The 27,941-nt window shown below is 52.5% G+C and overlaps 11 protein-coding genes and 1 non-coding gene across 12 annotated transcripts; 3 read left to right on the top strand and 9 right to left on the bottom strand.

Moving 5' to 3' along the window:
* Positions 1-905: 905 nt before the first annotated feature.
* LAESUDRAFT_731432 (uncharacterized protein) lies at positions 906-4,795 on the bottom strand. Its single transcript, XM_040910043.1, has 6 exons — positions 4,422-4,795; positions 3,452-3,695; positions 2,842-3,395; positions 2,565-2,779; positions 1,515-2,488; positions 906-1,454 (listed from the first exon to the last, which is right to left on the bottom strand). The coding sequence occupies exons 1-6, from the start codon at positions 4,580-4,582 to the stop codon at positions 1,176-1,178; spliced, it is 2,427 nt and encodes an 808-aa protein (XP_040758958.1). The 5' UTR covers positions 4,583-4,795; the 3' UTR covers positions 906-1,175.
* A 559-nt stretch (positions 4,796-5,354) lies between these two features.
* LAESUDRAFT_731435 (aromatic compound dioxygenase) lies at positions 5,355-7,389 on the bottom strand. Its single transcript, XM_040910044.1, has 8 exons — positions 6,873-7,389; positions 6,750-6,814; positions 6,631-6,693; positions 6,377-6,579; positions 6,193-6,321; positions 6,010-6,134; positions 5,783-5,956; positions 5,355-5,729 (listed from the first exon to the last, which is right to left on the bottom strand). Exons 1-8 carry the CDS (start codon positions 6,936-6,938, stop codon positions 5,559-5,561), a joined length of 996 nt encoding a protein of 331 aa, XP_040758959.1. The 5' UTR covers positions 6,939-7,389; the 3' UTR covers positions 5,355-5,558.
* On the bottom strand, positions 6,937-7,473 carry LAESUDRAFT_731437 (uncharacterized protein). The gene is made up of 3 exons (XM_040910045.1): positions 7,273-7,473; positions 7,056-7,162; positions 6,937-6,988 (listed from the first exon to the last, which is right to left on the bottom strand). Exons 1-3 carry the CDS (start codon positions 7,375-7,377, stop codon positions 6,964-6,966), a joined length of 237 nt encoding a protein of 78 aa, XP_040758960.1. The 5' UTR covers positions 7,378-7,473; the 3' UTR covers positions 6,937-6,963.
* Positions 7,474-7,963: 490 nt separating this feature from the next.
* Positions 7,964-9,186, bottom strand: LAESUDRAFT_763922 (alpha/beta-hydrolase; the record flags this gene model as incomplete). The annotated part of the gene is made up of 2 exons (XM_040913353.1): positions 7,964-7,981; positions 8,032-9,186. 2 exons carry the CDS (start codon positions 9,184-9,186, stop codon positions 7,964-7,966), a joined length of 1,173 nt encoding a protein of 390 aa, XP_040758961.1.
* A 985-nt stretch (positions 9,187-10,171) lies between these two features.
* Positions 10,172-10,962, bottom strand: LAESUDRAFT_763923 (HAD superfamily; the record flags this gene model as incomplete). Its single annotated transcript, XM_040913354.1, has 2 exons — positions 10,172-10,189; positions 10,240-10,962. The coding sequence occupies 2 exons, from the start codon at positions 10,960-10,962 to the stop codon at positions 10,172-10,174; spliced, it is 741 nt and encodes a 246-aa protein (XP_040758962.1).
* Positions 10,963-12,301: 1,339 nt separating this feature from the next.
* LAESUDRAFT_731442 (phosphopantothenate-cysteine ligase) lies at positions 12,302-14,189 on the top strand. Its single transcript, XM_040910046.1, has 7 exons — positions 12,302-12,696; positions 12,758-12,923; positions 12,977-13,011; positions 13,068-13,096; positions 13,154-13,572; positions 13,639-13,761; positions 13,821-14,189. The coding sequence occupies exons 2-7, from the start codon at positions 12,765-12,767 to the stop codon at positions 14,118-14,120; spliced, it is 1,065 nt and encodes a 354-aa protein (XP_040758963.1). The 5' UTR covers positions 12,302-12,696; positions 12,758-12,764; the 3' UTR covers positions 14,121-14,189.
* An 11-nt stretch (positions 14,190-14,200) lies between these two features.
* On the top strand, positions 14,201-14,278 carry LAESUDRAFT_t88. Its single transcript has one exon. It is a non-coding gene; the product is annotated as a tRNA-Gly (tRNA).
* Positions 14,279-14,334: 56 nt separating this feature from the next.
* On the bottom strand, positions 14,335-16,362 carry LAESUDRAFT_686990 (alpha/beta-hydrolase). Its single transcript, XM_040905939.1, has 5 exons — positions 15,874-16,362; positions 15,643-15,812; positions 15,564-15,588; positions 15,116-15,514; positions 14,335-15,062 (listed from the first exon to the last, which is right to left on the bottom strand). Exons 1-5 carry the CDS (start codon positions 16,283-16,285, stop codon positions 14,458-14,460), a joined length of 1,611 nt encoding a protein of 536 aa, XP_040758964.1. The 5' UTR covers positions 16,286-16,362; the 3' UTR covers positions 14,335-14,457.
* Positions 16,363-16,570: 208 nt separating this feature from the next.
* LAESUDRAFT_731445 (uncharacterized protein) lies at positions 16,571-18,046 on the bottom strand. Its single transcript, XM_040910047.1, has 6 exons — positions 17,848-18,046; positions 17,612-17,789; positions 17,379-17,559; positions 17,193-17,302; positions 16,906-17,141; positions 16,571-16,847 (listed from the first exon to the last, which is right to left on the bottom strand). The coding sequence occupies exons 1-6, from the start codon at positions 17,965-17,967 to the stop codon at positions 16,713-16,715; spliced, it is 960 nt and encodes a 319-aa protein (XP_040758965.1). The 5' UTR covers positions 17,968-18,046; the 3' UTR covers positions 16,571-16,712.
* A 1,516-nt stretch (positions 18,047-19,562) lies between these two features.
* Positions 19,563-20,965, bottom strand: LAESUDRAFT_816027 (DUF1769-domain-containing protein). Its single transcript, XM_040914739.1, has 4 exons — positions 20,598-20,965; positions 20,436-20,541; positions 20,100-20,379; positions 19,563-20,037 (listed from the first exon to the last, which is right to left on the bottom strand). The coding sequence occupies exons 1-4, from the start codon at positions 20,806-20,808 to the stop codon at positions 19,783-19,785; spliced, it is 852 nt and encodes a 283-aa protein (XP_040758966.1). The 5' UTR covers positions 20,809-20,965; the 3' UTR covers positions 19,563-19,782.
* Positions 20,966-21,562: 597 nt separating this feature from the next.
* LAESUDRAFT_731449 (uncharacterized protein) lies at positions 21,563-24,087 on the bottom strand. The gene is made up of 4 exons (XM_040910048.1): positions 23,990-24,087; positions 22,934-23,841; positions 22,433-22,601; positions 21,563-22,367 (listed from the first exon to the last, which is right to left on the bottom strand). The coding sequence occupies exons 2-4, from the start codon at positions 23,732-23,734 to the stop codon at positions 21,976-21,978; spliced, it is 1,362 nt and encodes a 453-aa protein (XP_040758967.1). The 5' UTR covers positions 23,735-23,841; positions 23,990-24,087; the 3' UTR covers positions 21,563-21,975.
* Positions 24,088-25,349: 1,262 nt separating this feature from the next.
* Positions 25,350-27,649, top strand: LAESUDRAFT_731452 (DEAD-domain-containing protein). Its single transcript, XM_040910049.1, has 4 exons — positions 25,350-25,588; positions 25,647-26,301; positions 26,356-26,484; positions 26,533-27,649. Exons 1-4 carry the CDS (start codon positions 25,548-25,550, stop codon positions 27,190-27,192), a joined length of 1,485 nt encoding a protein of 494 aa, XP_040758968.1. The 5' UTR covers positions 25,350-25,547; the 3' UTR covers positions 27,193-27,649.
* Positions 27,650-27,941: the final 292 nt, after the last annotated feature.

Here is a 27,941-nt window from a genome sequence, read left to right on the forward strand (position 1 = left end):
GAAGACTCGGGGTAGCCGACGACCTGTACCGCGGCGGGCTGCTCGTCGAAGTAACAGGATGAAGAAGAGGGGACGACCTGGGAGTACGGCGACTGGCCGGCAAAGTACTGCATTGGCTGATGCTGGACATCAAACTGCCACGCTTGGCGTGCTGGTGGCGGGGCGTGGCCTGTGCCGCTGCTCGCGCTGCTTGCAGCGGCGGCGTGGGTGGGCGCGACGTGGTAGGACGCGAAGTGGTAGCGCGAGGGCGTTGCGCTCGCTTGTGGGTAGTGCTCGGGGTAGGGCAGGGCGTCGGGGAGGGTGGTGGTGCCCGGGGCGGAGCTCGAGTCTTGTCGGTGCCAGAGGTTAGACATGGAGAGGCCGCGGAACATGCGAAAGCTGGGGGCGCTGAGGAGGAGGCAGTGGTATAAGTACTGAGGCACTCACAGAGGTGATGTCCGGATTGCGGGGGGAGCGGAGTCTTCAGGTACTTGAGGGAGTGGCCTTTAGGCTCGGAGGATGTTCCGTCATGATTGTGTTACATGAGCAAGTCAACGCTGGCAACGCGCAATTCATAAACGCAGACACGAGCGATGGGGGAGCCTGTGCTGCCATACTCGGAATCCGCGTATGAGCGTGCGTGAGACTTGGGCTGTCTTGTCCTAATCCGAGAAGCTGCACCGCGGGACTGCCGAACTGCCATGTTATCTCGTTCCATCAACACACCTGACCATTTGCGCGAATCAGCCTACGAATCCTGCGCGCCCGACATCCAGCAACCCCGGCCGTCATCAGAGCCCGAACATGCACGCGCACGGACCCGCCAGCCGTGCAGCACGACGGTGATCACACCCGGACGCCCTCGATAGACGCGGCAGGCTGGTATATTTTTCAGACTCCGCGATTCGTCCTGCAAGTCGCGCGATTCAGGTCGAGATCGGTCTGCCGTAATCTCCCCCACAGCGCACACTTCACAACAGGCAATCCAAATGCCATTACATGCGATCGATAGCCATTCCAAGAACACCAAACAAATTCACAACACAATATCCACTCGACGAACCAGCGATCATTTCCGCCAGTATCAGATCCTGCAGGATTGACAGAATCGTCACCCAGCCGTCCACCTGCATGTTCACGTTCGCGGGTTCGGTGAGGTCACGCAACGTCGTGTTCATGTAAAATACAACTATGACCTACCTGAACTCCGCAAGCCTATTCTTGGTTGTCGTACCAACGTCCTCTTCCTTCTTGGATCCTCCTGAGCCGGCCCGTGCACAGCTGCTGCGATGAGAAGGTGGTCCTGTCTGCATCTCTTCCGTGAAAATAAGGCTCCTTCTCCCGGCCGCACGTAGATCCTGCTCGCACGCATCTCGCTTTGAGTCCCTCTGTCCGGAGCGCGGCCGCGGCTGCAGGGGCCGCTGCCGTCCGTCCAGAGTCACCGTGGTCTCCCTACGTCTCAGTGGTGTCTGCTTCTGTGCCTTTACGTCAGCGATCGCCCCGTCAGAATTAATTAAAAAATTTAGTACACTCACCCAACCGTTTGGCCGTGTCGTGCGCCCCCATTTTTCCCACCAGCCGTTCGCTACCTTGGCATTACGGCTCGCAATGTCTTGTGGGTCCAACAGCTCGTCCAATTCATCGGCATCCGCCGGGTCCTCATCCAGGATGATCGCTCCATTATGCGCTCGTTCTGCCGAGTCGTCTGGTGTCACGGGCCCGGGTGAAGAGCTCGTACTGCACACAGGCTGCGGTGATGCGTCTGCACATTCACTGTCACTCGTCACCTCTTCCCAGTCGCACTCCCCCAGTGTCCGCCGGAGATCAGGACCGAACTCCTGGTCCTCCTCCACCGCCAGTTCGTCATGCCGTCCGGGTGACGGTGTGTCGCGCACTAGCACCGTGCCAACTTCGTCATTGCCAATTGCCAAGTTGCGTTTGCCGAATGCCATATGTTCAATAAGGCGTGGAATTGGCTTGATCGTTGAGGGGCTCGAAAGAACATCCGTACCAAAGTTGTCATCATCGTCGGTGGAGTCGTACTGTTCCGGTGGCTCCCTCGCTTGCAGCGGCGAGGACAGCTCCGGAGTGTCCCACCGCACCATAGATGGAGAGGGCGAGATGTACCCGTCCTCCTGCGTCACCGGGTCCAACACAGTCATGAGCCCTTCATCGTCCTCGGGATACGGCACGTTCTCCTTGTCCTCTTCCAGGTGTGATGGGTCCGCAGCGGCTTCGCGGTCATGACACTGCCGGTCCATCCCACCCGGTGGAGATGACGAAACAGCGCAGAAGAATCTCGACGATGAAGGTCCAGCGATTGGAATCTCGGGGCATGTTTCATCTTGCTTCTTCCGCTTGGCCGCCATATCTCGGTCCATCACTTCCGCTAACGTCCGTTTACCACTAGAACGGCCGGCCGTCGTATTTAACTTCACGCTAGGCTGGCCCTCGCGCGTGGCGGTCTGTGACAGAGCCCTCGACGGAGCATCCACCTTAACCTTCGGTGCTACAGGAGTGGGGGGCACACGTAAGACATTCGTCAAAAGAACGTTGATTACTTCTCTGCGAAATGTCGGACTTACGGAAGAAACTCAGGATGCCTGCGTCAGGTTTCCCCGGCACTTTACGCCTCGCTTTGCCTCTATCTTTACCCGCCCTGTGCTGTGTTGACTGATTCATTGGAAGCGGCCTGAGAGCGCGTGGCGCGAACGTTGGGTTAATGTCTTCCATAGGCAGAAGACTGATAGGGCACGCGTCGCCTTCCGCAACACGCTTTGCTAACGACGCATCGAGGTTCCTGGAGCAGTGAAGAACGTTTGTCACGGCGCAGAACATGCCGAAAGCGCGCACAGCACTTACGCTCCGACATATGCCTCCATCTCTTCATCCCATTGTTCGCCTTCGGGGAGATCCATCAAGTGCACGAGTCTTTCTTGCGTGGGATCGTACACTCTCTGATACAAGAACACCTTCTCTGCCATTCGGAAGGCTTCGAGATACCCCTGTGGTATCTTCTTCTTGCCTTCCAGGCTCAACACGCGGATCACGTTCTCAACGGTCTTGTATTTCCGCAGAAGCGACCACGCCGTCTTCAACCCGATGCCATGAATGTTAGGAAGATAGTCGCACCCGCCCAAGATCGCCATATGACGAAACTGCACGTCCGACCAGCCAAACAAAGAAATCCCGCCAGAGGAGCCGGAAGCAAGGGAGGCGAAATCGTCACGCGAGATGCATGTGATCCTGCTCGCATCGACGTCCATTTTGAGAAGCACTTTCCTGCATCCGAAGACAAGTAGGTCGGAATCCTCCGTAATTATTCCGTCGACGAGGCCGATGCGCTCAAGGTACGCCAGCTGCGCGTCGGCTTCGTACGGCGCGACGACGTATGGCACAGATTCTGCACGCAGTGCCTGCAACGTGGGCACCATGAGCGAGAGCACCAGGCAATAGCGAGGGAATCACCGACCTTGATGAGCTGATATGCCATTTGGGGCGTGACGTCGACGCACTTCGTGTAGTACTCACGAGCATCTCTGTGCTTGCCTTGGGCTGCCAGCGCATTGGCACGGGCGAGATTCTCATCACGCCGTTTCTTCCGGTCTGATTCGGTTCTCTGCTTTGCCGGGAGCGGACCTCCGTCGAAGACGACGTACGGTTGAATACGGTGATGTTGCAGCATGCGGACACGATGCATTGCGTAGTCGACATACCTAATAGCAACTTTGTCAGCATCGAAACGTCATGCTATGCGGCTGGCGGGGTGCACGCAGAGACATGTGAGCCGGCAGGCAGCCATGCCTCCTGCAACGAGCGTTTCCAAATCTGCCAGATCTGAATGGATCTCATCGGTTGCATCCGCCCATCGGATAACTCCCGGAGGCCAACAAGCGAGATCGCATCCCCAAGCACGCTGCGTGATGTCGACGAGATCTCGTGGAGTCGTCAGTTTCCGTTCTTAGACACCTTCGCAGATGGTAGCGATATCAGCATCCTCATCGGGATGATTCGCGTCTTCCACGCGCAGCGTGTCAGACGGCCATGCCAAACAGCACTAGTATCATCGTTGAACGATAAGCTATGATAATTTGTGATTGGACGGGAAAAGGCTATCAGTCGAATAGCACGATCAAAGGTGCACGCTGCCGCACGTCGGACTGTTCACCGTGCAGCCGTAGCTGGAACATCTGACGTGCGCTACCACACCATGCGGGTATACATGGAGGCGACTTTGATATTCGAAGCAGCCCAGTAGCCCCAAAACATAGAGTAAGGGAAGGTCATCCCCAACCAACCCCAACCATCCGTTTTGTCTGGACCGCTCGGCCATAGCAAATCCTCCAAATAAACTCTCATCTGCTGGATCCGCTCGAATGGCAAAATCCATTTTCAAAAGCCCAGTTCTACGATCTGCATTCCGAAAGCGTTGGTGTACGTACTTTGTTGTAGGTTTCTTCGTCGCTAACTCCGGCGCACATCCGCAGATCCCTTTGTGTAGCCACACGTATGCGTCCACGGCAAGGGTTTGTCCGGCGAAATATGACAGTGGTCGCTGGACCTGAATGTCCCTCATGAGAGGCAGAAGACCTGTGATGCCCATGGTGTTTGCTCGCGAAAAGAGCCTCGATGCAGAAGGTGCGACGTCTCAAAACGTCTCGAGTCGTGATTCTTGTGAAGCGCGTCGCGGATGTTACCACATGTGCTGGACTATGAGTGCCAGGATAGTAAAAGCAGACAGTTCCAGACAGGTAGGAGTGTGTCTCGCACACTGTAGAGGAAAGCGAAGAGCAAGCGAGAAGTGGCAGAGAGCTGTCGGCGTGGTGGACATGTCACTTTGGCTGCGAACAAGCGCGTCGTGTCACTACTGTCACGTCCCCAGAAAATGTAACACGTGATCGCGTACGCGTCGTGTATACGCGTTTTTGCACTTTCCCACGAGGCCTCTCAACCTGACATCTTTACCACAACCTCGATTTTTACGGCCTCCCTTAGATGAAAACATCGCCAATCTTTCTTGGAGCATATTGGGAGCTTTCCATCGTATTATGGTCAATTTAGGGCGGGGCGAGTTTCCACGAGGGCACCAACGGGATAGCGGCGCGGCACGGTGGCGGCCTTAGTGCGCCGGTTCGGGTAGCGCACATCGTTGAACCACACCATTATGTACACTTCAAGAACAACATCTGTGTACGCAGGGTTTGGCCATGGTGTTGGTTGCAGCATTCTCCGTGGGTCATGGTGTCTATCCCGTCGACCGTATCTGCTTTGGCATTCATCGCATTCACTTCGTCGACGCGTCGCAGTCGATACATAAAGCGATACCGTAACCGTTGATTTCTCATTAGCCAAAAGCTGCTGACTTCGAGAGATTGTTGCGGTGTGAAGCCGTGGTACTGGTTTAGCGTTCCTCAACGAGCCCACAAGCAAGAAACTGATGCCAGAGATACAGAGATACAGATTTGCGATGTACAATTCCGCAATACAGAGTTATGAAAGGCCTTGGTGCTACAATGGTAACGGTTGAACGTGTACCTGCTAACGACAATGTTGAAATGTGGCTATGCTATGCTCAGTCTTCACAGTCTACCAGAAAGCTTCTGCGCTCTCTCCTGTGCGAACTGCTCTCGGGCAGCTTGCGCCTCCTCATTGGGCACCAAGATGAAGTCGAATTGCAGAAGCTTGAACGATTCACCCTGCGGGAAACCACGCTTCCGAGCTTCGGCCTCATCATGGATGTCTTGCAGCGTCTGGATGCTCATAAGCAATCGTCGCAAGACCGGAATGCTAGCATTGAACTCACGACCACCAGAGACTTCTTCACGCCAAACACAGCATCACTGCTCAGGTACTGGTCACCCTCTGGGTACAGGGCAGTCGTGAGCGTGTTGTATCCTGGTGCCTCGATCATCAAGTGTAGGTGGTTCGGACGCATGTTGTGACGTTGCAGCTTCAAAAGCATTTCCCCCACTGGACCCTGAACGAATAAATATGAGTAAGAGCTGTCACAATGTCTAGCTTTTCACTAACATCACCCGGGATAGGATAGGCAACTGGAACTACCGCCCGATATTCGTACCGGCCGTCCTTGTCGGTCTTGAGACGTCCTCGGCAATCAGGCTTGTCTCTGTTCGTGTACTGAGTATCATAATATCCTGAATGAGAAATTCGCTAGTAAGTATTTCGTGAGGTCTTGCAAAGGTGATAACTGACCCTGAGCATCTGTCTCCCAAGTCTCGATGATAGCACCAGGGATCGGCGTTCCGTCGGTGCTGAGCACGCGACCTTCGACATACAGGTATTCTCCCTTGCCTTCCGATGCTATCGACTCGCCGGCCTCCACTGCAGCGGATACGGGTTATCACAAGCACGCATTGCATACGATGACAACACTTACAATCTGGCGCGTCGTCGGTAAAGAAGGGCCCAAGAACGCTACTCTCCGTACCCCCACTAATGGGCGGGTTGTTGATCGCGTCCACCAGAGCGGATATACCAATGATATCCGAGAGGAGGATGAACTCCTGGCGAATCGGCGTGCACTTCTGGCCAACTCGTGTGAGGAAGTGGATCGCAGTCATCCATTCGTCTGTGGTGAGACTGATTATAGTCAGCATTGGCGCTTCCTTGTAATGCCAAAAGGGCAGGTACCTTGTCTCTTTCACGAATCTGTGCAGGTGAGTGACCAGACTCCTTAACAAGAACTTGTGGCGCCTACAACACAGTTTAGTCTTATGCCTTCATACTTGAAACACGCTCAGAGCACGCACGGATCGGGCGTCAGTTCAATCAGTTTCATCAGGTTGTCGGTGATCAGCTCCGGTCCATCTGGATACTGTCCATGCCATGTTCAGTCCATCACTGTCTAAGGCACGAAACCGACGACATCATACCGGGAGGAAGAACGATGGAGGCGGGATACCATTCGACACCGCCTTCTGTGGTATGGGTGTAGCCATCTTGCGGTCGAACGGGTGAGAGGGGTCAGGAGGGTATGAAGTCAAGTACGGTACGTGCTGCTACCTGCTCTATTTAACTCGGCCTGCTCCTGTGCGATGCGATCTTATGGCGGATAGTAACGAGAAGTGCTCGACCGCATGAGGAAAACGATCAGGATCATCAGGCCTGCTGGGCCGGCCAAGTGAGACTGTGCCGCCGCAGTCTCCTTCTCTTCTCTGAGCAGGTGACGACCGTATGATCACTTTTCATCAAAGCGCTGACGCATCGCCACGTTTGCAACGTCAAACGCCATCGCCGACTTACGCCTAATCTGCCACCACTACACAAGTATAGCAAGTGCCAAACTACACATACTCTGGCCCTTTCACTAGCGAAACTAGCTCGTTTTCGTTCACCATCAAGTGCGACTATCGCGGTACACAATTGCATACTTTCCATTGCCCGCATCCAAAGAATGATTCCCCACAAAACGCGATCTGGCACATCAATATTGCCGGTATCGTTCAGTCATCAGAATAGCGCATAAAGCATTAGGCAGCAACCGTAGGTGGGTCCAGCGCGGTATCTTTCTTCAACAAGAAGCCATTCTCACCGAGAGGGAGAATATAGATTCTCCTTTTCTGGTGCTCCGCCACACACGCTCTCATTATATGGCTTTGCTGCGCATGTAGGAGCAGGCCGTGCATCGGATGTCGAGGCTTTGGAGTGAGTTGCCTCTGTAATGCTGCCATCAGCTATCGTATAAAGCATTTGTCGTCGTCAGTCAGCTGAACCACGACGCAGGTACGCGCTGACAGAGCTGATTAAGCACGTGATTGCGATTATGGAAAAGAGCTTCCATAGGCTTCGGAAATGAGCCGCACATTTGGAAGATGGGGTCGCTATTCAGCAAAGGTAACAGTATGTGGAGGTAGAACGGGACTGGGACAGGCAGGCATGGTTCACGGGACGTCGATGATGACGGCTGATAATCTTGAACACCAGCATCGGTCGCCATGAGTAAATATAACATCTATGGGGACCGTTACTCGGATGCCTTGACCTGCATCTTGTGAGCGACGTCGACGAAGGAAGCTGACTCAGAATACTCACCTCTGACAAGAACCTTTCCAAGAGTGCCATCACCTTCTCGGGCTGCTCCTGTTGAATCCAGTGACCCGCTTCATCAACCATAATAACATCTTCCTCGCGCATTTTGCTGCATGCCTCAGACATCATCTTCTCCAGCGCACCCGGTGTCTGGTACATGCCCCAGTCCTGCTTCCCAGAGATGAACGTAGCCGGCACTTCAACAACCTTGCCTGCGAACACCCCCAGCTCGTCGTAGAACTCGGGCCGGAAAGACCTGTACCAATTCAATCCGCCTTGAAAACCGGTGCGCTTGTACTCCTTGGCATACACCGCCAGCTCATCGTCAGTAAGCCAGCGATTGCGAGCGATTTCATCTGCATTGGGCGCATGAGGGGCTACTGCCTCTGGCATTGTGGATGCGAGCGGCATCATGTAATAGTGAGGCAGTTTCGCTAGCTCAGATGGCTCCTCCGACGCAAGCGGATGCGGGTCGTTATGACGCCAGTCGGCGCTCTTCATGTGGAAATATGCCCGAAGGAAGGCGTGAATACCCTGAGGTGCATTCGACATGTCGTAAGCCGCATCCGGACCTGCAAAGTATGGAATGTAGTATTTTCTAGGAGGATCTAGCTTTGCCAACTGCTCTCGACGATCAGCAGAAAAGATGGATGGAAAAGTCTCTGACAGATTGACAGAATCGGTGGTAAATGGAAGAGTGGGTGGGCCTTGGAATGGCATAGACATGAGAACCACGGATCGAAAGACGTCAGGGCGGATGAGCACACAGAGTGCTGCTATGTGCGCGCCCAGGTCATGGCCTATCACGCCTGCGACGGTACGATGACCCAAGGCAAAGGTTAGGGCGATGACGTCGCGGACGATGTTGATTTTCCTGTACGGATTCACATCGTCTTCAAACCGTACTTGGCGATCAGGTCCGACTTGACTAGTGGTACGCCCGAAACCTCTGTTATCAGGCGCGACGACGTGATACCCTAGCTGAGATATGGGCATGATCAACTTGCGCCATGAAAAAGCGAGCTCGGGGAAGCCATGAATCAGAATGATCAGAGGGGAGGAAGGCATGCCTGCCTCTAGGATGTGCATGTTGAGATCGTTCACCAATAGCACGTTGGACTTGACGCCGACAGGAAGGCTGGCGAGATAGGTGTCCATGTTTCGCTTCAATCTAGGATGGCTAAGGTACAGTCAGAAATCTCGCATATCGAGTGGATGGGAATATAGTGAGTTTGCACTTCGCTCGACCCGAGCCGGGAACGCCGCCAGCGACACAGGCAGACAGATTGGGAATCACAAATAACACCGATCTTACTCACATTAGCACCAAGCTTCTGCTTTCATGGATTCTTTGCACAACACTGAGTGCATAGGAGGCGAAGGATGGTAAGCGCTTCGATAATCAATAGCCTATGTACCCACGAAAGTGGGGGTCCCAAATAGAAAAGAACACACATGCTAGAGGCACCGCAGAATGAGCGCAGTTCATCCATTTTCGCCACAGTGCGTCATCGAGCGAATACCAAGAGTAACCGAGCTTTCGCTTCTAAAGTTGCAGCTGTGAATCACTTAGCAGAGTGATCTCGTTTCAAACTCCAGGTATGAAAGGCAAGAAAGCTGTGAGACTACGTAGAGCTTCCCGTAAGAGATATCGCAGCATAGCATGTTTAAGTGAAATAAGAATGATTTTCCGCCGCTATGGAGCACCTCAACACGACGACCCGAGAATAGTTTGAATCAGTGCATTGTGAGGTCGGGAATGATGCATCCAGTAGAGGTTGAGATCGACTCGGAATGCCGCGCATAGATCTCGGGCGGTTCCGAGCTGATAGATTCACCACCGCACTGTTCTACAACTTCACGCTAAATTGCGCGTGGTATGGACATTACAAGCAGCGGTCAGATTAGATAGTACCATGGTTGGCCCCCATTATGTAAAATTTCTCGTATACAGATCATGTATAACAATTCGACCAAATCACTTCAAGCTTCTAGGAATAGGTACGCAAAACGTGAGGAGGACAGCCGTCAGAAAACTTCCGAGTGAGATCGGACCTGTACTCCATTGAAGCGAACAGTCTTCGAGGTGAATGGACTTGGCAACGGGTGTTCGAGATGAGTGAACGTGCATATACTAAGACCATTACTCGGACACCTTGACCTGCACTTCGTGAGCGACGTCGATGAAGGAAGCTGACTCAGAATACTCACCTCTGATAAGAACCTCTCCAAAAGCGTGATCACCTTCTCGGGCTGCTCCTGTTGAACCAAGTGACCCGCTCCGTCGACCAGAAGAACATCTTTTTCGCGCATCCTGCTGCATGCCTCAGTTTTCATCTTCTCTAATGCACCCGGCATCTGGTACACGCCCCAATCCTGCTTTCCAGATATGAACATCGCTGATACCGCAATAACTTTGCCTGCGAACACCCCCAACTCGTCGTAAAACTCGGGCTGGAAAGACCTGTACCCATTTAATGCGCCCTGAAAGCCGGTGCGCCCGTATTCCTCGGCATACACCGCCAACTCCTCATCAGTGAGCCAGCGACTGCGAGCTATTTCATCCGCATTGGGCGCGTGCGGGGCTACGGCCTCTGGCATTGTGGCTGCAAGCGGCATCATGTAATAGTGAGGCAGTTTCGCCAGCTCGAATGGTTCCGCCGTCGCAAGCGGACGCGGGTCGTTATGGCGCCAATCGGCGCTCTTCATGTGGAAGTATGCCCGAAGGAAGGCGTGAATACCCTGAGGTGCATTCGACATGTCGTAAGCCGCATCCCGACCTGCAAAGTACGGGATGTAATATTTTCTAGGAGAATCTAGCTTTGCCAATTGTTCCCGACGATCAGCAGAGAAGGTGGATAGAATGTTCTGTGACATATCGAGAGGATTATCGCCAAATCGAAGGGAAGGTGGGCCTTGGAATGGCATAGACATGGGGATAACGGATCGGAAAACGTCAGGACGGATGAGCGCACAAAGTGCCGCTGTGGTGGAGCCCATGTCATGGCCTATCACGGCTGCGACGGCGCGATGACCCAAAGCAAAGTTAGAACGATGATGTCGCGGACGATGTTTATCTTTCTGTACGGATTCACGTCGTCTTCAAACCGTACTTGACGATCAGGTCCGACTCGACTAGTGGTACGTCCGAAACCTCTATTATCAGGCGCGACGACGTGATACCCTAGCTGAGATATGGGCACCATCACCTTGCGCCATGAAAAAGCGAGCTCGGGGAAGCCATGAAGCAGAATGACTAGAGGGGAGGAACGTGCGCCTGCTTCTAAGACATGCATATTGAGGTCGTTTACCGGTAGCATGTGGGACTTAATACCGGCAGGAAGGCTGGCCAGATAGGTGTCCATATTTCGCTTCAACCTAGGGAGGCCAAGAGATAGTTAGAGACCCTCGCACATCCAGTAAATGGAAATATAGTGATTCTGGGCTTCGCTCCCGTTTGAGTAGGAAAGTGAATGCACCATCATTCTTCCTCCTTTTGCTGGGGTGGGCTTCTCAGACAGTCTGGGCATTGCATGTGCCCTCCAACAGGATCCAAGCCCTGAACGCCGCCAGCGACACAGGCAGACAGATTGGGAATCGCAAATAGCACCTATCTCACTCACTTCAGCGCGAAGTTTCTGATACTATATGTTGAGATCTGTACTCTTAGCCTCAGCCGTACTATGGTGGAACGGACTATATTACCTGTACTCTCTTAGCCTGCAAAGCAAGTCAATAAGTACAGAGCTGTAGCTACAGGGCCCGATCAACTCACCTCAGCCGTACTGTGGTGGAACGAACTGGGGGAAGTTGAACGGCGAGGATGCGATATATATGAGGCAGGCTTGTGTTATGTAACCCGTCTTATTCGCGATTCACCGCGCTGCCACACTATGAACGGCATGCGCTATACCACATGTGCAGGAGGCGAAGGATTGTAGCGCCTCGATAATCAAAGCCTATGTGGCCGAGTTTCAAATAAGAAAGAACACATACATGGAGGCACCTCATAGTAATTGCAATTCATCCATTTTCGACGCAGTGCGTCAGCGAGTGAGCTTTTGCTTCAAAGGTTGCAGCTGTCAAATACTCACTGGCAAAGTACTTGGACCGGTTTGCAACTCCAAGAGCACTTTGATACTACGTAGAACTTCTGGTCAGAGATATTGCAGCATAACATTATAATGATTTTCCGCTGCTATAAGGTACCTCAGCACGACTCGAGAACGAGTGAAAACAGTCGATTGGAGGTTGGGAACATGATGCTGGTGGCAGTGGTAGTAGATCTAGGGCGCTGCTGAGCTGTAGCATCGTGTGACCGCCATACTGTTCTACGACTTCACGATAACCTGGCCGTCGCTCTCAACGTCGTAAGAGTTCCGGAGTAGTGAACAATTTGGAGGGTGCTCATAGCCAGAGCACGGCCGCGCAAACAGCGGCTGGGCCCATACTAGTCGCGTGTGGACATTACAAGCCCGGGCGGGTAGATTAGATAGTACTTCGCCAGTCTGTTGGTTGTCGCTAGTAGTATCCATTCTCTCGGTCACTGCTGCATCGTGTCTGCACATCATATTCTCTGCCAATACTTAGCCTGAGGTTCACGCTAAGAAATACCAAGCGAGTCATAAGGAAGAGTCGAGGGAGTTCCTCGGATTGTAGCTGCTTAGAGTACGTCCTGAGAATGGCGTGATTACTTGCGTCATGAATGCTCACAAACATTCTGAGCCAGAAGCATCATGTCCGTGGAAACAACAGTAACCACAGAATCCACCTTCTCTGCAGAGAGATACTTCGCGACACAGCCGCCCCCGCCATCCCTCGAGCAAGATGTCCTGCATGTGCGTCAGTTTGTACAGAGGCATGCAAAGGCGGGGAGGAAGGTCGTGCTGGTGACGGTGAGCACCTCGATCAGCAATTCATTCCCGGTGTGGTTGACGTCTCCCTGCAGAGCGGTGGGACAACTGTCCCTCTGGAGCTTAACGTGTGAGCATCACCGCCGGTTTGCGATGCCACCGGCTCATCATGCCTGTGTTCTGCAGTGTACGCTTCCTAGACAACTTCAGTGCCGGTACGCCCAAATCACTTGCATTCCGTATCTCTGTTGCGAGCTAGGTGTTCTTTGTAGGCACGCGTGGTGCGACATCCGCCGAGTACTTCCTCAAGGCTGATTATGCAGTCATCTTCATGCACCGGCAATTCAGTCTGCAGCCGTTCAGCCGCCATTATTCGCATTCCACCCATCCTTTCCTGGATTTTCTGGAGATCGAAAAGGTAGAACCTGAACAAGGAAGCAGTGGTGATGGTGCTTCGCCACCATACAACATCACTGTTACGCCTTCTGAGCGGCCGCAGCTGCTGGAAGTGTTGACGGCATACAAGGCAGTCCACAAGGAGGGCACGCTGCACACCCTCACGTTCGTCACCGTGAACGATTATCTCTGGCTCCTGCGCGCAGTAAGCCACGAGCTGGCAATACTGGGGAGGAACGCCCTATACTATCTAGCCGCTGCGGTGAGCGACTTCTTCTTGCCTAGGCAAAGAATGGTACGTGTATTCCCCTATCGTCAGGCCGAACAATTTTTTTCATGTACCTGACGTAATCCTTCGCAGTCGGAGCACAAGATCCAGTCTGGCAAGGGCAGTCTCCACATAGAAATGGACGAAGTGCCTAAGATACTCAAACCGCTGGCTAAAGAGTGGACTCGCGGCGAAGCGTTCATTGTATCGTTCAAGGTAGGAATCATGCACTACTCAATCTGCGTGTCTTGCTCACGATGTTTTGCACCTTTCAGCTGGAAACCGACCCGACGCTGCTCATCCCGAAGTCTCAGGTGGCATTGGCCCGGTACGGCCATCAGGTCGTCATCGGCAATGATCTTCATCACCGCAAGTTCCAGGTAGTCCTCGTCTCACCCCGCAACAAGCAGGTCGATGGCGACACCGCACAGCCTACAAGCGAGGGTGATTCCAAATACAGAGTGTCGTGGATCCGGATTGACCTCGCGAAGGATCCGAAGAAGGAGATTGAGGAGGATATAGTCGGGGAGCTTGTACGTAGACATCGGAGGTGGATAGATTCCTCAGAGGCGTGATACTATGCCCCTTCAATTCTGAGAGTAATGTTGGAACAGCTATTAAAGTTATGTATTTTCTTAATCACAAGATTTGTATAGCAATCATGGGGTAGTGGTAACCTTGGTCGTTGCCACTTAATTTCGACCAGCCGCGGGTTCGATTCCCGCTGATTGCATTGTTTTTTTGACTCCTTCCTGAGGTTCACCCTGCCTTTTTTTTTTATCAAGATAAGGTCAGTGCAAGCTTCCTCCTTGTTGCCAGACAGACTCAGAAATAGTGTTTGCCCGATAAATGAGGGTGCACAAGTTGTCCATGAGTGTCTTATCTTAAAATGATACTTGTACCGACTAACACTCATATCTCCTTGATCCACTCCCCGATGTCCCGCCACACCTTCGCTCGCACCCGCTCGTCCCACCAGCCCATCATGAGCACATCGTGCGCACCGTCTTTCACCCAAATAGTGCGCACGTCGACGCCATCGCGCTCCATCGCGCCCACGAGCTTCATCACCTCCCTTTCCAGCCGCTCTGCGTCCCCAAGTACGATACACGTCTTTGGAAACTCGCTGAAGAGGCTCAACCCACGCGGGGATGCGATGAGAGGACTCGCGAGGCTCGTCGGGCTGCGTTCCACGCCGTTGCCGTCGACGGCGGAGGGCATGACTGGCACGGGCGTCGCAGGGGCGGACTCCATCGTGCGGAGGTGATCGCGCACCATTGTGTTGAGGCGTTCGATCGTGAGGTCCTGCACGGTCTCGGCGAACGCGTCGCCGTAGAACGCGCTCAGCACGCGCTGCGATGCGGGACTGACGTACGGACTGTGCATCGTCTCGAGCGAGTTATGCCCAAGGAACGTGCGCTGAAGCAGCGCGCGGGGCTCGGGCGTGTCGACGAGGTAGTCCGTCTTTGCGTGTGGCCGCGGCACGTACGACGATGGTGTGTCAGGGAACGCGTGTGCTGTATGAATTCTGTCAATCTCTGGGGTCATTGCAGCTTATATGCTAACTCACAGGGGTCACACGAGGGGGATAGCAGAAGGAGACCATCTGGCGGCGGTAGGATGCCTTCGTCCCTGATCCAGCGAGAAAGGGCGAGGACAAGGTTCCCTCCAGCGCTATCGCCAATGAGGACAACTTTGCACTGGTTGTTCTGTGAAGCAAGCGCCACTCGTCGCCTCAGATCGTCTTCACCCTGCCTGTGCTGAACACCATCGGCGGAGTCTCCGACCTTGACAGGTTCCGAATGTTCTGGTTCCTCGCCCTTCGGCGACTGTGATACAGACTGTTGCGAATCGGTGGTTGTGCTCGGGGGTCGACGTTGGTGCTGACGCACGATGTGCGCGTACACCGCCGCAGCATCTTGCACTGCTGCAGGAAAGGGAGCGTGCTGAAGCAGACGGTATTCAACAGCTACTCCAATGTGAGAGGACAAACTTAGCATTGGAGAAGACAGCCTTACCGTAGATATTAGCAAACGCCTTATTCTGCTCGCCGATCCTACATCAATGTGTCTGTCGTGAAAGGTCTGAGTGACGCACCTTAATCAACTGTCGGGGTATCCTTGAAGTCGGCGACTTCTCATGTGCAGACATATGGCAATAACCTCCTCCATGCATGAATATTCCGATTAAAGGCACATCGATGGCAGTAGCATCTATATCGGTAGGGGTCGTTAGGGCAGATTCGGAGCCTTCTGCATGGGCTATACCTGCAAACGCTGCTTATTGAATTGCTTCAGGCACTCGAGGAGTGCACCTTGATTGTCATACCTTGATCACTGTTCTTCGGCCAGACGAACACGCCGACTCTCTTCAACGGCACCTGGTCATCCGTTACAATCCCCGTTCTGAGATCCTCCGGAAGCGGATCAACCCACTCGAATCTCGTCTCCTTCAGCGTGCGATTATCGCACGTCTCCTCTGGGTCCCGCGTACCCCAGGTTACTCCCGCGAGCTCTGTGACTTTGTATATGCGACGCGTGAAATTGACCGCCACGATTTGTTTAATCGACCAGGATTCCCTCGGGCGATACCTCCGGGGTATGATTGCATAGAATACTACCCAGAACGGCACCATGAGCAGAGTGGTGAACATGCGTTGCACGACGTAGATCGCCTTCAGCGGCTGTCGCGCAAAGGGCATCTGTTGCTGATAGTGGTATCGTCCGTTCTGAGCAGCCATCGAGCGGAATGCGAGGTCGAGATGAACGTTGTTGGGGGCAAGTCGTGATGCGACGAGGACATGATAGAATGTTTATGGGCCCACCCTGCAGACTCAAACCCGAATGGCGGCATTATTATTTCCTGTGACGTCAGTACTAAACCGCCGCGGGGCCAAGTGGGCATTCAAATTCAATATTTAATATTTCAATGGAGTCAGTACTCAGTACTCAGTGCTCACTGCAGCACTCGTGCTTTTATCAACCCAGATATACTCTTACGGGGTCTAGAACGCATGACAGAGTGGACCGTTATTTCAACGATTCGGAGCCATGATACATATAGATCCTCAGTTAGGCAATGCGCGAGGGTATGTGGAGACAGCACCTCCAGGTATAGAAGTACAAGCTAATGAATTCACGAGAGACACCAATCACAAGCTGACCATGTCAGTCCGAGTCTATCGTCAGGTCGATAAAATCGGCATCCACGTCGATATACACGGGTCTCCTGCTGGACGATCCGGGCTTTACAGAGGTGTTTCTGACGACCTTCTTTGCGAGACTTCCAGCGGAAAGTAGGCTCTGAAAAGTAATCTCTGTGAGCCCTAATGAAGACTTCCTGATACAGATAGGTACCCACCTCAACTTCTGCCTGCTCATATTCTGAGTCGACAACCATGGTGTCCTCCCTAGCCTCTCGCTTGACTCGCATAGGTCTGCCGTGGAGCTTTGAGGGTCCCGCAATCGATGAATTGGCAGCAGCCTGGTCCCTCGCTCTCGCGAGCTCCGCAAAATAATCTCGTGCAGACAGATCAGGACGTATGCGGTACTGGGAGACAGCATCCGGAGGTATTATTTCCTCCGCCTGGAGCATCTCTACAGGGGATATCGTGAGACAGACACTGAAGCTTATTCAATATAGCCCACCTCGCGACTTGTAACGAAAGATGAAACGGACGTAAGGCTTGTTCTTCTTATCGAGGTAACGGATCACTGGAATTGCCCTGATTGGTGGACATTTGATCCTCTCGCCGAAACTTCACAGTAAGAGTCAGCGATCATGCGTGAGAAGATCGTCAACAAGCTTGATTGCAGTCGAGCGACACCGTTTACCTCACACAGTGAGCTCCAGCCTTCTTACTCCGCTCATGCACAAGTCCGCATGCGGGAGCGTCCTTCGCTCTGTATCCCTCTCGTTTAGACTTGCGAGAGTACCGTACACGATGCACGCGAAGCTCGATGATACCGATGGCACCAACACTCAGATCATCCGGATTTGCGAGATCTTCGTTGTCTACGCATGGACACAATGAAAAGTCTATAGCAACCGGTGTGATCTGGCTCACCGGTCAGCTGCAGAGCCGCAAACTGGAAAGGCTGGCGGCTTTCCGCACCAGTGCGGCATCCCAAACGGCGGCCCTTCTTCCCGGGTTTGGTCGTGGCGCACCCCACGCAGCGGCCATCCATATAACAATCAGCGCTTGCCAGTCCCTCCAGCTCATTCTTCCAGTGCACTTCGAATTTCTGGACAAGCGGGGAACAAACCGTTGGTTATGGGCAAAAGAATGTGGCAATGGCTCACTTTGCCAGCCTCACTCGCTATATAACACGACGCCGTGTCATCGCTCTCGATGCAGAACTTGTATTCCTCAGCAGGTTCGCCATCGCAGTAAATCGTCGCAGACCAGTCTTTGTAGAACATTTCGCCACAAATACGGTCGAATCTAATCGAGTAGGTCCTTGATAGAGGCCCAAGCTCAATCGAAGATCGCAAGTCTGAGTCTGCGACAGAGCGCTGTGACCACCGTGATTCTGCTTGTGTCACTGACGCGACGCGAATGTGATGTCACCAGCAAGCGTGGCGTGGTAGTAGGCGCCAAGAGATGAATTGTTTGAGCACTCACGAATATCGCACGAGATCACACGCGGACGTTGCATACATGTTGGAAAAGACGAAAAAAACGCGATGGGTACTCATCGTATGCATGAGGTCTTGAGTATTGACGCGGAAGACTCTCGAAGGCCGCACAGGTTCTCCTCACTGCGCATGACAGGTGCGTCCGAACTCTCCAGGTCATCTGCACTTATGGACATCCTCTTTAAACATGCTATTGTCCGGAACTACCTCAGGCAGGGCATCGTGCCACAATTTGCTCTTCATCTGTTGCCCAAGGTTGTGTAGCCTCCGAGATTAATAGGTCTGGTGCGAATGGTATGCGCAGACGCGAGGGTGATCATGCAGCTCGTGGTCGCGAGATGTCCGTCTTCGGCGCAATACGCGTTGGTCTCGGCCCTGCCAAGTTCCAAGCCAGAACAGGAAGATATCAAGTGGAGACTCAAGCAGGACGACTATGAAGGCGTGAAACTGAATGTCAACTAGTCAATATGTTCCCAATGCAACCTCGCTGCCGGTGCCGAACAGAACGTCAAATTGGGCGCCAGCAAACTCATTCACGTAATTCGCATGAATCCTGTCCACTTCGAATGGGAAGACGTCAAGACAGAGATGTCCAGACCAGCGCAACGCAGTCGTTACCTCCACGGACAACTTCATGCACTGCAGAATCGAATCATTCGGATTCGCAGGGCGTACGTGGGATCGCTCTACCAGAATATTAAGGGAGAGTCAGACGAAGTGGTTACGGCCTGAATGGAGGCATCAGTGGCATGCCTTTGGACGACGGCGGAATATCGAGCTCGCAATCCACATCCTCATTGCATTACAACTTGCGCCGGCTGATTGCTCGTTTTTAAGCCTTGGTTCTTAATTCAATCGCTCTACTATCATACACCCTATCGCATGCTTGACTCCCCAATATTTCACTGTACAATACAATACCTCCCTACTCTTGCCATCTCATACACCATGAATTGCGTCGATCTTCTATTATTCTATCGAGCTTTATTTGCTTGGCATGTATTGCCCTCACTGTTGGAAGTGGCCGACCGACGGCACTTTCGGTAGAACGCGCTCAACGCGTCGGGAGGGACGAGCGCCAAGCGACGGCTGAAACGCGTCGCAAGGCAGTACCTGGAAACGGAGCGGGCGAGTACGGAAGGGTGGAAAAGCATATAAGTACGCACCTGTAGTACCAAGGCCCCAGTCGTTTGTGGCCTCACCAGCCTCTCACTCCCATTGCGCCCATGAGACGGGAAGGTGCCGGCTGGCTAACACCCTTGCCGCACCAGGATTTCCTAGACTCACTACTCTGCCTCTTACTCCCAGGCAAACAATCGTCCACAAGCTCTCATATATATATATACATATATATACCATTAATCGATCGCGATCGTGCCCAGCGCAGTAGAAAGCCGCAATTGATCTGTGGGCATCTGATCGCTTCATACATGTGCATGATCGGTTACATGCTAAGAGCTGTGAAGAGGCATGTTGTGCCGGCCATGCAAGCTTTTAAGTCTACGTACACATCTTGCTCTTATAGTGTCACAAATTATTACAGAAGATCCATGCGCAAGTCCGCAGGGCCAGCTCGTCCGTCCCAGAATGTCCAAAATATCATTCAATATCCGCATCCTCGTCCTCTTCTTCATCTTCCTGGACCGCCTCAATGACAATGCACCAGAGAACCCTTCCCCAAGGCACCCCCTCCGCGTTCTCTCCTTTACGCGCCCGCTCGCAGCACACAAACCGCACGGGCTGCCCATCCCAATACTTCATCATGTCTATAGAGATGCCTCCGGGAAGCCGAAGGTCAACGCCGTCCGGGCTGAAACGCAAATAGTCATAGCAAAAGTCCGTCATGAAGAGATCCTTTCATTATATTATACAACACGTCAGCGTGTTTTAATGTGACTGCAAGCCGGACAACGTACGGCTGGACCAAAGATGACCTCCTTGCGTTTGATAGCATCCTTGAAGAAGGACCGCCGGTCCTTGGCAACTTGCTGCCGCTTGTTCCCATCTTTTGACTCAACCTGAAAGGAAAGCTGAGAGATGTCATTTCCCACGACATGCTCCAGTGGGAAAGGCGGCGTTCCTTCTTTGACTTCTATCCTTCTATGTTCGAGATACGGCATAGTCGAAACGAACGGAGAGAGTGCCCATGGTTTGCTCGAGGATGCGAGATCCTGGTCGAGCGTCGGGTCGACGTATCTATTGGACTGGTGGTTATCAATGCGATCAAGGTAAAATTGTGCAGCTCTGCATACTTCATGAACTTGAGAGCAGCGCTGAAGCCCCATGGAAGCTGCAGCGGCCTCTCGAACACGTTCCCAAACATAATGTCATCTGCGTTGTACGGGCGCAGGAACCTGCCTGCATACACACATTAAACATCCCATACAGTCCAACAGTTCAATGCGCATGCGTACCTTGCACCTGGAAGCTCCACGTAACGTCCGGCCGCTTCTTGAAATACGGGCTATCCCGAACCTGCCCTTTCGCGTCGGCAAACCCTTTAATATACACCAATATCTTCCCCTCGAACGCGTCGCTCTTCACATCGAGCGGAAGATCCGAGTTCGCGACGACGGGCACCACTTCCTCGATGGAAGGACCAGCAAGGATGCGCAAACGAGGCATATTCTCCTGTCTGAGCGCACAAACCGAGAAGAATAAAGCAGATAACGGATAGACCAGCTATTCAAGTGCGAAGCGATGAATTGGGAGGGTGCTGGGAAGGAGCAGCACAGGCATGATGGGCAGATATGGTCACTCGACCGCTCACGTTGTCATGCCCGACGTAAGATATGCTCGGCTGTTTCCGAGAGTGGAAAGTGGCAGTGTGGCCACCCGACCGTCCTATCCGGTGTTAGGGCGGCCGATCGACCACTCGCATCCAATTTATTCAAATCGTGCCCGTCCCGGCTACGCAGCGACTTTAAGAACACTTACTTAAATCATGACAATCATCGATGTCCAGTGACTCCCAGTGACTTCGATCTACTACCTCGACGAATGATCCGCTTTGCACGACATGATCACGACAGCCTTTTGACAATAGCGACAACCCTGTGATACCATCAAGTTGCACGTATTTTAATCGCTGACGGCGATGTCTTGTATGCGGTTGTAATCTCGATGTCTGTCAGTGGACGTACAACTCGAACAATATGGACCACTTCATAGCTTGATGCCTGTCACTGTGACACTCGATCTTATTGGCCTTGGACGTCATCTTCATAAGGATTCCCTATGCGCAATTATCCTGCCATTCATTCTGTTTCACGAGGAAGTACTGGCTAGTGACTGTTTAGCCCAGAGCGTACCTCTGTCTCGTCGATACTTCTCACGCAGCAAAGTCATGCCAGCACCGTTATATAACTACATGATTCATGTCTGATTGATAGTTTTCGCTTTGATTGATCATTCTCAAATCCTATGTAGCAAAGAATGTAAATCAAGACCACATCTGTCACGTCGCATAGCCATGATCGGGAAGCATACATGTATGTATATTGGTCCTATCCGTCCGCATAGAGCTCTACTTCCGGTTTCTCAAGCGTAAAATCAAAACAGTCCACAAGGAATATTAAGAAAAATGGTACACTTCATGCGCAATAGTCAACGTAGGGTATGCGAGATAAGTTAAAAAAAAAAAGAACACTGAATCCATGCAGCAAATGAAAGAGTATGTACGTGCGCAGATAAACGATGCAAGACAGTATCAAAATGAAGTCCAGTGCAATGCTCAAACCCCAACAAACCTTTACAAGCCCTCAGTCCACCGACAAGGATAAATACAGATCGCTACCATGCCAGCGCGCCCGCAACTCCCACGGCGAGCAGCATCAAACCCAACGGGACGTGCGCCATCAACGGCACCGCAGCACTGGTTTTCTCCTGCAACGTCGATACATAGTTGCTCCCACATGCTTTGTTCGCAAGCACCGCCGCGTTTTCGTAATTATCCCGCATGCCCGTAATGTTCAAACCCTCGTTCAAATACAGGGCCATCACGTTCTGCGTGCAATTGCCGCAGCTAAACGTCGTCGAGTTTGGGATCGGCGAGCCAAGGGGGAGCTGGTACAAGTACAAGTCGTCCACGTGCGTGTCGCTCACCGCATCGAGGTAGCAGTACGCTTCCGAAGTTGCATTCGCGAAGCAGGCGACTTCGCGCATAAGCGTGTATGCTTGCAGACCTACGATAAATGAACATTGCGGATGAGATATGGGGCTTCATATGAGTGAGGAGGTAAGGACTCACCGATAAGAGTGCTCGTGGCCGTTTCGACGTTGGCCTTCAGGTCAGTCGCACACACGGTTTGCAGCTCCTCTGCGAACCATGCCATGTTCGCGGAGCATTGCTCTGCATTTGGCTCCGTGTTGCATGTACCCCACACGATCGTGTTGACAAGCGTTAGATTAGTCGTTGCCTATGATTAACATGAACACAAGCAATCAGTACAAGCTCTGTAATTGGAATACTTTTGTTGAGAGGAGGGAAGTGGACGTAAAAATCATCAATGGCACCACAAGAGGCTCCTGATTGATGAATGCCAAGCCTGAGGTGGGCAATTCAACATCCCCTTCGCTGGCAGGTTCTCGAAAATTAAGATGACACAGAACTGAGCAATCACACGATCATGATCCGCACTCTCGACATATCGAGAACGCGCATCTCGAAGTGGCCGAAAAGCAATATACATATTGCAAATATTCGGCAAGAAGCAAGACGTCATGCCATACATTGACGAAAATGACCGACCTCGTAAAATGCCGTCGAAGCTTGCAGGAGCAAAGAGAAAGGCCTGCAATCGCGGAACGCCGACGCCTCTGTCATATTCAGGAAGAACTCGTAGCATCCTTCGGTCGAGAAATTCTTGGAGAGCGTCGTGTCGAGTGGTTGCGGGAAGGGCGTCGGGAGCACTGGGTCGGACGAGGGAATGGTTGGGATTCCCGAACTCTCCGCGCTCGCTGATGGTGCCGGTTCAGATCCGCTTGGCGCTGTCACTGTCGTAGACGATGTGGACGCTGGAATGAAAATGCCTTTTAGAGATTCCGTTGTGCTACTAGGCGCATACGAGGCATCGCTGAGTGTGGCGTTCGCTATAGTGTCAGAGTCTCGTCGATCATGCCGATGTGTCCGCCAGTTTCTCAAAGCTGACGCAACTGTCTGCCAGTCCTGCGGAGGTGAGTCTGGTGAGAACAAGTCGAGCACAGGTGGATGCGATAGAGAGCGTGTGGAGAGCGTGATGAGAACCAGTGCTATCGGAACGAGCAGGATCGACCAACGTATCCGGCACGCAATCCAGTGCTTTCTCGCGAGACCCAGCAGAAATTTTTCCTGCAGCGAGGGTGGGTGGTGCATGGGGGAGGAAGAGGGCGAGGATGTCGGCACCGACGAGGAAGGAGAACAAGACCGCGAAGTTGACGTAGACGGGGAGCCTGACCGCGAGATTGGAAGCAGTGCATCAGGGTGGTGGCCTGCATTTTCTCCTGGCATGGGCGCGCTTGAGAGATACGGAGAAGGCGGGGGCGTGAACATCCCAGCAGCTGGTGAGCTCATTCGGCAGTGCCACGACAGCAAAAGGAAAGGAATGTGATGCGAAACGAGTGGAAAGCAGTGCGGAGAGGTCCGCTGATGCACGAACGAGCGAGCGCCTGAAGGAGGACCTGGTCAACTATGATGAGCCGGAAGGATTTTATAAATCTGCAAAGGAGGGAGAAGCATGACCAGGGAAAAGAGAAGGGGGAGGAATATTCGGTGGGATGCATGCACCCGGGAATCATCGTATTTAGAGGCAATGCATGGGATACTCACTAGCGTAAGAAGGGGACGGCAGAGAGCGCTGCGGCGTTTTGATGCACGCGTCGCAGCAGGCAGCACACGGTTCAGCGCCGCGACATGCGAGAAAGTAGCCAGGACAAGGCTGGCCACGCTTCCCGCCCAATTTCTCATGATCAAGGTACCGCACTCAGGTTGGGCGCCGAGCGAGGGTCTCGAACCTGCATGTCAGTACTTGTCCGATGGTTCCGGTCCATTTGTTTTTCCTCGAAACCACCGCCGGGTACCTAGCTGGGCGCCTATCATGCCCGGCGCAAGCTGCAGATCATCCGTCGCCTGGTAACGCTTTAAATGGGGCTGCATCGACACTCGACGCCAATCCGATGCGGTCGGCAGATGTGAAGGAGAATGGTGAAGTCAAGTGTGAAATCAAAATGCATAAAGTACCTTTCTCTCAATGTCTGACTTCATTGCTTCATTTTTTTGAGCTTTATGAAAAATATGTATGTAAGGGACTGACAACCATATCTAGCATCCACGGCCATAGGACTCTGAAAGCACCGCATCCCGTCCGATCTGCGCAGTTAACCAGAGTGCCGCACAGTTAGTACCATGGTGGGGGACCACACGGGAATCCTGGGTGCTGTGGTTTTTGGGATTTTAACTCATTTGTCTATTTTTGAAGCCGCATAACCATGCAGTCACCCTTTTCATCAACCCCCCCAACACAGCGGATCATGGCTTTTGCCTGTGGAGATTTGCTTATGAGCAGAACAGGCTGTATGCCCTGTGCTGGAAGATCACTTTTGATTTGAGATGGAGAACCTACCTATCCTAGAGATCTCTATAAGGTATCTATATGTATAGCAAAGAAAGTACCGATTCTTTTTCTAGCCAGGAAAGGTATTAAAATTTAACTGAGCAATGCAGCCTTTTCCGTCAAGCGAGAAAAGGGCCTATTTTGTACCTTTCCTGGGCATTAATTTGCATCAAAGTACCTTTATTGATGCACAAATGCTGCGCCAGAAGAAAAGTCAAAGAAACATTTTCACACCTTTCTCCCTATAGGAATTGGTACTTTCTTTGCAGTATACATATGTTTCCTTTTGAATATACATGTCACGTTTTAGGGTTAATAATCTATATGGCCAACATGTATACAGACTAGAGCAAGTGAATAGAGCAGAGTTCCTTCTGCAGATCAGACCTCTCCATCACTAAAAGCCATCAGCCTCCTAGCTGTGCTTGCAACATCTCGTTCAACTTTGTTATTTGAAGAAAGATCAATGAGCCACAGGCTTACGTGACTATGTGTAATAGCACTTCGATTGGTCACAGTCACGTCACAGCTCTGCAGAGGGGAACGGCCGGCAGCTTCGCCAACTGCATTTTCTTTGACGACAACTACAACTCAACCGCCTCTCGCTCTGCCTCACCCATCAAACTCTCGCGCTTGGGCGTTATTCGATCTTATAACGTCCGCAGACGCCTCAACCCAACAGCTTGACATCAACGCACCAGTCTATACGCCTCGCAAGTGCTTATAGAATCCTATTGCTTTACTGCACGCATCACATATCTCCCCTGCTTCACAATGTCTCAACAAGCACGCCCTTCCTCCTCTACCCCATCTTCGTGAGTATTTCGATTGCAGGTTAGTACCGTTATCGCTGACGCAAGTTCCTAACCGAAGCGACGCCTGGAAGTCCGGTCTGCGCCCACCACCAAAGGACGACCGCCCGCAGACCGAGGATGTGACTGCTACAAAGGGGATTGAGTGGGATGACATGCATCTCCGCCGCGACCTACTCATGGGCATCTTCGAAGCCGGATTCGAGCGGCCCTCCCCCATTCAGGAAGAAGCAATACCCATCGCCCTCACCAAGCGCGACATCCTCGCACGCGCAAAGAACGGCACAGGCAAGACTGCCGCCTTCGTTATCCCCGCCCTGCAGCAGGTCGATATCAACAAAAACAAGATACAGGCGCTGTTGCTCGTGCCGACACGCGAGCTGGCACTACAGACGTCGCAGGTGTGCAAAATCCTCGGAAAGCACATGGGCGTGCAGGTCATGGTCACGACAGGCGGCACGACGCTCAAGGACGATATCATTCGTCTTTCTGAAACCGTGCATGTGCTCGTCGGCACGCCGGGTCGCATCCTCGATTTGTCCGGCAAGAACGTTGCGGATCTTAGTGAATGTCCGGTGTTTGTCATGGACGAGGCCGACAAGCTGCTCTCGCCGGAGTTTGCTCCTGTGATGGAACAGTTGCTGTCGTTTATGCCATCGGACCGTCAGGTTATGTTGTTCAGTGCAACGTTCCCTATGATTGTAAAGGACTTCAAGGTAGCGTGAACTGTTTTTTTGTGTCTCAAAATATTCTCATACATCGCCTTTTAGGACAAGCACATGAACTCGCCATACGAGATCAACCTCATGGACGAACTCACTTTACGTGGAGTGACGCAGTATTATGCTTACGTGGAGGAACGGCAGAAGGTCCATTGTTTGAACACCCTGTTCTCCAAGGTTGGTTGTCTCTTCTGGCCATTTAAACACGTTCTAACTGCCTTGCAGCTTCAAATCAACCAATCTATCATCTTCTGTAATTCGACAAATCGAGTGGAGCTTCTCGCAAAGAAAGTGACAGAACTCGGCTACTCATGTTTCTATTCCCATGCGAAGATGCTTCAGTCGCACCGCAACCGTGTCTTCCACGACTTCCGCAACGGCGTCTGCCGCAACCTCGTCTGCTCCGACCTCCTCACCCGAGGTATCGACATTCAGGCCGTGAATGTCGTTATCAACTTCGACTTCCCGAAGAACTCGGAAACCTACCTCCACCGCATCGGCCGCTCCGGACGGTTCGGGCACCTGGGCCTTGCCATTAACCTTGTAACGTACGAGGACCGGTTCAATCTGTACAAGATCGAACAGGAGCTTGGCACAGAGATCCAACCCATTCCCCAATATATCGACAAGGGCTTGTACGTTGCACCTGGCGCCATTTCGGCCGAGGAGTCATCCAAGCAGCACAAGGGGAAGAATAGCCAGAGTCAGGCGCACACTCCTACACAGTCGATGCCTGCCCCTCAGCCCACGATACCAGCGCAGCTCGTCTACTCGAGCACTCAGCCGGCGAAACAGAATGGGACCACCACACCGCAGCCACAAGCTGCTCGTGCTGCGTATCAGGCACAGCCTGCTCACCGTGGTGCTGTTCCCGTTGCACGATGAGAGTCGGCATCTGTTGATGCTCGTGGTAGCTCCGTGGAGGTATGCTGCTGATGGTGATGCTGGCATCGTGAGGAGGTGTGGGGGGTGCGTCGAGGCGTTATAAAGCTCATCAAGACCAATCCACGAATCTGATTTCTATTCAATGCGCTCACAAGGTTTCACTGCTCTTGGACTGGCTATGTATGATATATTGGCTCGCAACCTCTGGGGACTGCATTGTCGACACTACGCATACCATGATATACACCTCCAGCTGTGCGCACTGTGCCATCTCTATCTTTTCTGGCCGTTTAACTAGTTTATCTCTCGTATAAGGCTGCATTTTTACTGCTCCTCTACTCTCATTTTTTGCCACTGTCCATGTTGTGGTAGACTGGATAACTGTGTCGATAGAATGGATGTCTGTGATTGGTCTTGTAACTCGTGTTGGTCATGATCGCAGCTCGGCAGTGTAAGCGTCCACATTAATGGCGACGTTTTACTTCCAAAATGTCTCATCTCTGCTTCATCCACGCTGCTTACGCCAAAAAGTCTCAATAATTCCTTCAGGTAGACAGAAGGCCTCGTGTTCTTGGATGCCGTCGGCTGCTAAGCAATTACACAAAGAGTTCGTTGCTGCAAGGGCGTAAACAATACCCGGCCACGTCCTACTCGCCTCCAGCTCCCATTGTCAGTGAGCTCTCCTTTTGTTAACACTGCACCGACAGCTTAAGTTCTAGTCATTCTGGCTTCGCGCAACTCCCATGTCC

The sequence above is a fragment of the Laetiporus sulphureus genome, assembly GCF_001632365.1.
Source record: "Laetiporus sulphureus 93-53 unplaced genomic scaffold LAESUscaffold_64, whole genome shotgun sequence".
NCBI lineage: Eukaryota > Fungi > Basidiomycota > Agaricomycetes > Polyporales > Laetiporaceae > Laetiporus > Laetiporus sulphureus.

Coding starts and splice junctions, on each gene's coding strand:
- LAESUDRAFT_731445 (XM_040910047.1), bottom strand. CDS start 17,967: ATGTTCTACAAAGACTGGTCTGCGACGATTTACTGCGATGGCGAACCT. Junction 17,142..17,192: donor CTTTCGTTACAAGTCGCGAG/GTGGGCTATATT, acceptor TATCCCCTGTAG/AGATGCTCCAGGCGGAGGAA. Junction 16,848..16,905: donor ATGAGCAGGCAGAAGTTGAG/GTGGGTACCTAT, acceptor ATTACTTTTCAG/AGCCTACTTTCCGCTGGAAG.
- LAESUDRAFT_816027 (XM_040914739.1), bottom strand. CDS start 20,808: ATGCCTCGTTTGCGCATCCTTGCTGGTCCTTCCATCGAGGAAGTGGTG. Junction 20,542..20,597: donor GTGGAGCTTCCAGGTGCAAG/GTACGCATGCGC, acceptor GTGTGTATGCAG/GCAGGTTCCTGCGCCCGTAC. Junction 20,380..20,435: donor GCTGCTCTCAAGTTCATGAA/GTATGCAGAGCT, acceptor CCAGTCCAATAG/ATACGTCGACCCGACGCTCG.
- LAESUDRAFT_731437 (XM_040910045.1), bottom strand. CDS start 7,377: ATGGAAAGTATGCAATTGTGTACCGCGATAGTCGCACTTGATGGTGAA. Junction 7,163..7,272: donor TATGTGTAGTTTGGCACTTG/CTATACTTGTGT, acceptor TACGGTCGTCAC/CTGCTCAGAGAAGAGAAGGA. Junction 6,989..7,055: donor CGGTCGAGCACTTCTCGTTA/CTATCCGCCATA, acceptor AGCAGCACGTAC/CGTACTTGACTTCATACCCT.
- LAESUDRAFT_731442 (XM_040910046.1), top strand. CDS start 12,765: ATGTCCGTGGAAACAACAGTAACCACAGAATCCACCTTCTCTGCAGAG. Junction 12,924..12,976: donor GGAAGGTCGTGCTGGTGACG/GTGAGCACCTCG, acceptor GTCTCCCTGCAG/AGCGGTGGGACAACTGTCCC. Junction 13,012..13,067: donor GTCCCTCTGGAGCTTAACGT/GTGAGCATCACC, acceptor TGTGTTCTGCAG/TGTACGCTTCCTAGACAACT.
- LAESUDRAFT_731435 (XM_040910044.1), bottom strand. CDS start 6,938: ATGGCTACACCCATACCACAGAAGGCGGTGTCGAATGGTATCCCGCCT. Junction 6,815..6,872: donor CTCCATCGTTCTTCCTCCCG/GTATGATGTCGT, acceptor TGGCATGGACAG/TATCCAGATGGACCGGAGCT. Junction 6,135..6,192: donor TTGGGAGACAGATGCTCAGG/GTCAGTTATCAC, acceptor TTTCTCATTCAG/GATATTATGATACTCAGTAC.
- LAESUDRAFT_731452 (XM_040910049.1), top strand. CDS start 25,548: ATGTCTCAACAAGCACGCCCTTCCTCCTCTACCCCATCTTC. Junction 25,589..25,646: donor TCCTCCTCTACCCCATCTTC/GTGAGTATTTCG, acceptor TCCTAACCGAAG/CGACGCCTGGAAGTCCGGTC. Junction 26,485..26,532: donor TGAACACCCTGTTCTCCAAG/GTTGGTTGTCTC, acceptor ACTGCCTTGCAG/CTTCAAATCAACCAATCTAT.
- LAESUDRAFT_686990 (XM_040905939.1), bottom strand. CDS start 16,285: ATGGCTGCTCAGAACGGACGATACCACTATCAGCAACAGATGCCCTTT. Junction 15,813..15,873: donor GCCGAAGAACAGTGATCAAG/GTATGACAATCA, acceptor CAGCGTTTGCAG/GTATAGCCCATGCAGAAGGC. Junction 15,063..15,115: donor ATCCCCCTCGTGTGACCCCT/GTGAGTTAGCAT, acceptor GAATTCATACAG/CACACGCGTTCCCTGACACA.
- LAESUDRAFT_731449 (XM_040910048.1), bottom strand. CDS start 23,734: ATGAGCTCACCAGCTGCTGGGATGTTCACGCCCCCGCCTTCTCCGTAT. Junction 22,602..22,933: donor CTTCGACGGCATTTTACGAG/GTCGGTCATTTT, acceptor TGTTAATCATAG/GCAACGACTAATCTAACGCT. Junction 22,368..22,432: donor GGCCACGAGCACTCTTATCG/GTGAGTCCTTAC, acceptor CATTTATCGTAG/GTCTGCAAGCATACACGCTT.
- LAESUDRAFT_731432 (XM_040910043.1), bottom strand. CDS start 4,582: ATGGGCATCACAGGTCTTCTGCCTCTCATGAGGGACATTCAGGTCCAG. Junction 3,396..3,451: donor TGGCATATCAGCTCATCAAG/GTCGGTGATTCC, acceptor CCCACGTTGCAG/GCACTGCGTGCAGAATCTGT. Junction 1,455..1,514: donor CGACACGGCCAAACGGTTGG/GTGAGTGTACTA, acceptor GTAAAGGCACAG/AAGCAGACACCACTGAGACG.